Source organism: Lathamus discolor, chromosome 6, assembly GCF_037157495.1.
Source record: "Lathamus discolor isolate bLatDis1 chromosome 6, bLatDis1.hap1, whole genome shotgun sequence".
NCBI classification, from domain to species: domain Eukaryota; kingdom Metazoa; phylum Chordata; class Aves; order Psittaciformes; family Psittacidae; genus Lathamus; species Lathamus discolor.
This window is the reverse complement of record NC_088889.1, coordinates 75,937,257-75,941,770: the sequence shown is the minus strand read 5'-3', so window position 1 is coordinate 75,941,770 and position 4,514 is coordinate 75,937,257. Positions and strand designations below refer to the sequence as shown.

Here is a 4,514-nt window from a genome sequence, read left to right as displayed (position 1 = left end):
CTCAGGGGAAAATGGCGGCTGCCGCCCCGCCCCGCCCCGTCCCGTCCCGTCCCGTCCCGCCCGCGGGCGCTCACGTGGGAGCTCACGTGCAGCGGGGCGGGAGGAGGGGTTTCCGGCAGCGCTCGGTGGAGGCTGAGGGCGTCGCCGGGTCGGGCGGGTGCGGGATGGAGGTGACCAGGAGCAGTAAGTGCCTCAGCTGCCTCTGCGCTGTGCTCGAGTCGCACCTCGTTGGTCACGGTGGGATGCTCCGAGCCGATGCTGCAGAGGACGTCTCAGTATCCCAGCGTCCCAGCTTCCCTTTTCTAGGCTGGTGGTGGGGCCCGGCCTTAGTCTCCCCTTCGGCGACTGAGGGGGTCGGCGCACCTGCCCTCATGCGTATGGCACAGCCCTAGGGCTGAGGGGGCAGCGGGCGGGCCCGGGGGTCTCACAGCCCTCGCTCGCTGGCGGGTGTGGGCCGCCTCTGCCCGCCTGACGGGCGGCGGGAGGCCGCCCGCGGTCTCAGGTGTGTTTTACCCCTCTTCCCGCAGATTTTAAGGATAACCTAAACAAAGTGTATGAAGCCATTGAGGAGTCGGACTTCCTGGCCATTGATGGGGAGTTTTCAGGTACAGTCGCACCTGCTTTGTGATTGTGAACTGTTGGCGGTATCTGTGTGGGGCCCAGGTGCCCGTGCTCGCTCATGTAACACGTTTCAGTGTCAGCTTGAAAAGGCTAAGGCTACCCCAGACTGGTTTAACTACTTCTTATGTGTGGAATAGTAAGGGTTGGGCAAAAGCAGGTGTCATACTCATGCTGCTTCTACTCCCTCCATACAGTAATCTTTTAACATGTTAATTGATTTTCAGCTGTAGCTCAGGAAAAAAAATTGAAAGATTTTGTATGTGTCACAGTGGCAAGAGGTTGGGATAAATAGAGGAGGTCCTGCAAGTGTCTGGACAGGGAAAGATGGTAGTAAGAGCTTTATATTTGTAAAATTCAGAGGGTTTATGCATCAGAGATGCCCTAATAGGTGCTTTGGCTTTGGGATGTAAATTTCACTCAACCATAAAGCATAAATATAATCAAAACTAGCTTTGTTATATGTGGTGCTTATAAAAATATGGTCGTTAAGTATTGCTTAAAGTGTCATTCAACAAATCTATGAGCATCACTCTTCCCATTTTTATGTTGGCTTTGATCCTGCATTATGTTGTGAAGACCCATCAACATTATGTTACTGGTAGGTCTCCCCATATTGCTGTTCATGTTGAATAGGAGCTAGAGCAGCAGAACTTTACTGCTAGAATACTACCGTTAAACTGTGTGGCTTTTATGTTGACATGCATACTTTTGTAGTATCAAATCTTTCTCAACTGAAATAGTATTAACACGCACTTTAAGTTAAAATATTTTTCTTAAATTACAGTTGTTGCATTTCTTTGCTGTGGCTAATTTTGAAAAGCTTACCCAAAACAAAGTATGTTCTATTTTTTTAGGCATCAGTGATGGGCCTTCTGTTAGTGCATTAACCAATGGCTTTGACACTCCAGAAGAAAGATATCAGAAACTTAAAAAGGTAAAGTGTTTACCTCAACTGAAATGAAAATGTTGGAAAAAGTTTAGAACTCCTTAGTTCAGAATGGAGACAATATAAGGAAATATGACAGAGGATGGTAAGACTGAGTGACATAGATGAGATGGGGATTACTTGGCTCAGTGTCTCTACTAACAAGAATTGGGGAGTGTTACATCAAACTTGCAGAAGTCATAGAACAGACAGATGTCATTCCTCATGCAAAAGTTAGTAGATTGTAGAACTCGTTAAGGGATGTTGTGAGTGTTAATATTTATGAGTTCAAAGGGGGACTGGGTAACAGAAGTTCAGTGACTACATCAGGACTGGGGTCCTTCCCAAACTACCCCCCCTGCTAGCGTGTACTGTCCTTAACAAAACTTAAATGCCAGCTGCCAGCACCACCTTTACCTCTCTGCAGCACACACGCACACAGAAGAAAGGTGCTGGAGGGTGTGGAAAGAGTTTTGAAAAATAACCAAATGAACATGGGAGACAATATATGGTGTGTGGGGGTCAAAAGGTACAAACTGTGATGGTTTGGGTTGCGGGCTTGGTGTTTTATTTTGTTTTTTTATTATTTTCTCATATTCTTTCAGTGGTGCTAAAAACCTTTCCAATATTGATCCAACAATTGTGAAGTACCAGAGAACATAATGATAAAGTGCCTAGTGACTATGCTAGCACACATATCGCACTATTCACTGTTAACCACGTGGGTTAGAAGAATATTAAATGCATTATTACACGTATTTGAAAACTATATATAGAGTGTCGCTCACAGTGCGCTCCCACGTTATAGGGAATGTAAATGAATGTTGAGAATGAGACTGACAGCTGCTTTTAGGTGCAGCATCTCTTGTGTGTGAGCAGTAAGTGGAGAGAGATGGGACTTCACTCAGTTCTTGTCTGTTTCTGGAATGGAAGTGCATACTACAAATCAGCCTTGGCTGATTTTTTGGGATGCAAACTTATTGAAAAACTCTGGTGTATTTACTTCAAAATTACCAACAGATCAAATATTTGTTAAGAAGATTCAGATTTGCTTAATTTTGAAATGGAAAATCATAATTTATTAGCGATGCACCCACTTATCTTTGAATGTGTACAATTTTTATTCTCATGCAAAGTTTTCCTTTTCTTTCCAGCATTCCATGGATTTTTTGCTCTTTCAGTTTGGCCTTTGCACTTTTAAATATGATCATACAGAAGAAAAGTATGTTATTCTCTTATTCCTTGTTTTCTTAATAGAAGAATTTATGAAGTAATATTAATAAACTCTATTGACATGAAGCTCTTCTTTTCTACAGGTATATAATGAAGTCATTTAATTTCTATATTTTTCCAAAACCCTTTAACAGAAGTTCACCAGATGTCAAGTTTGTCTGTCAGGTTAGTGGAAAAACAAGTTTGATTTTGTTTGGTTAAGGTATACTTGCAATAAACTAAAAAATATTCCCATGTAAACTACATCAGTGTAGATGGAGAAGTGGTTGGTTCTTTTAACAGCTTAAAAGGCAGGAAAACGTGAGGTTTGGGGTTTTGTTTGGTTTTATTTTTTTTCTTAGAAATAGGCATTGGTTAAGAGCAATCCCTAAAAATGAGCTTTAAGGGAATCTTTTTGACTTCAGTTTTTAAATCTTATTACACATTACATTGTGTGATTTCTGGAATTGGAGATACTGCTTCAAACCTGGCAAGATGATTCTATTTTTTTTTTCCTTTCTTCTCTGACTTCCTGCTCACTTGCCTTTTCTGTTTGATCCTTTATTCCCGTCTGCTTATCTCACTTTCACTGCTTCCCAGGCAATTGCCAGCATTTTTCTGGTCTCAGATTTGTTCTCCTGAACCACATTTTGCTTTCTTTAGTTTCCTCTCTCCACATACTTAATTCTTTCATCTTTATCCCTTTTATACGTTTATTGTTCTTGTACTTTATGGAAGTTAAAAACAAATAACAAAAGTAGCACAGCATGAAATCTCTATGGCTTCTTTAGCCTCGACAACTTTGGTTGCTCTTCACTTTAGACTTCATACAATTTCCTAAAAATTGTGAAATTAACTAAATTGATTGTTTTATGCCACAGATATTCTTGCAAATTGTAAGCTATTTTGTTTTGTTGTTGCAGAGTTCAAGTATAGATTTTTTAGCAAATCAAGGATTTGATTTTAATAAAGTGTTTCGCAATGGTGAGTTGTTTCTTTCAATACTTGCAAAAATCATGTTGTCTTCATTTTATGCAAAAAGGAAAAGGCAGCCATTCATGACATAATGTAGTTCTTAGAATTATTCTTCTGCAATCTACAACTATGCTGATAGTTATTCTTTTAAAAATTTTGTTATATAGATTCAACAGAATACATATAGATAGAGTAACAAGTTGTGTGTCTGTGTAATGGATCAGTAGTAGCATTTTAAAAAAGGAATCAGTGCATTGTAATAGGAGCTGCTGCTGGCTGTTACTAAAGTGATCCATATAGCAAGGAAGAGGAGTGCTAAGTATTGTGGTCTGCAGCTCTACAGTCCTCTTGCAGAGGAGGCATATAGTTCTGAAGAGGCCAGTGTTACCAGCTAATATGGCACATGGCAGAAGGACACCTGTAGACACAGATAAAGAATGGGCTCTAGAACAGATGACTGAAAGGGAAAGATACGTTTTGAGCCTTCAGGGTCATAACACAGGCAATTGCTTGGTTAGTAATAAGTCTTTTCTAAATCACACATCCCTAATTTGTCTCTAATTATGATGAGCTTTTAAATGTCTTTTTTCTTTATTAATTTTTTTAAAGGAATTCCATATTTAAATCAGGAAGAAGAAAGACAACTAAGGGAACAGTATGATGAAAAACGTTCTCAGGCCAATGGTGCAGGCTCTCTGTCATACATTTCTCCTAATGCCACAAAGTGTCCTGTAACAATCCCTGAAGACCAGAAAAATTTCATTGAAAAAGTAGTGTAAGT

The 4,514-nt window shown here is 40.5% G+C and overlaps 1 protein-coding gene across 3 annotated transcripts in view; it reads left to right on the top strand.

Moving 5' to 3' along the window:
• Positions 1 to 111: 111 nt before the first annotated feature.
• The window catches only part of PARN (poly(A)-specific ribonuclease), a 60,780-nt gene continuing 56,377 nt past the window's right edge, over positions 112 to 4,514 (top strand). The window contains exons 1-7 of one of the 3 annotated variants that reach the window (XM_065683799.1): positions 112 to 183; positions 528 to 605; positions 1,476 to 1,555; positions 2,701 to 2,768; positions 2,863 to 2,944; positions 3,682 to 3,742; positions 4,343 to 4,508. In XM_065683799.1, coding sequence (XP_065539871.1) covers positions 165 to 183; positions 528 to 605; positions 1,476 to 1,555; positions 2,701 to 2,768; positions 2,863 to 2,944; positions 3,682 to 3,742; positions 4,343 to 4,508 — 554 coding nt within the window. In that variant the 5' untranslated portion in view covers positions 112 to 164. Of the gene's footprint in view, positions 184 to 250; positions 376 to 502; positions 606 to 1,475; positions 1,556 to 2,700; positions 2,769 to 2,862; positions 2,945 to 3,681; positions 3,743 to 4,342; positions 4,509 to 4,514 lie in introns of those variants that run through there. The other 2 variants (XM_065683798.1, XM_065683800.1) reach the window with 2 other exon arrangements.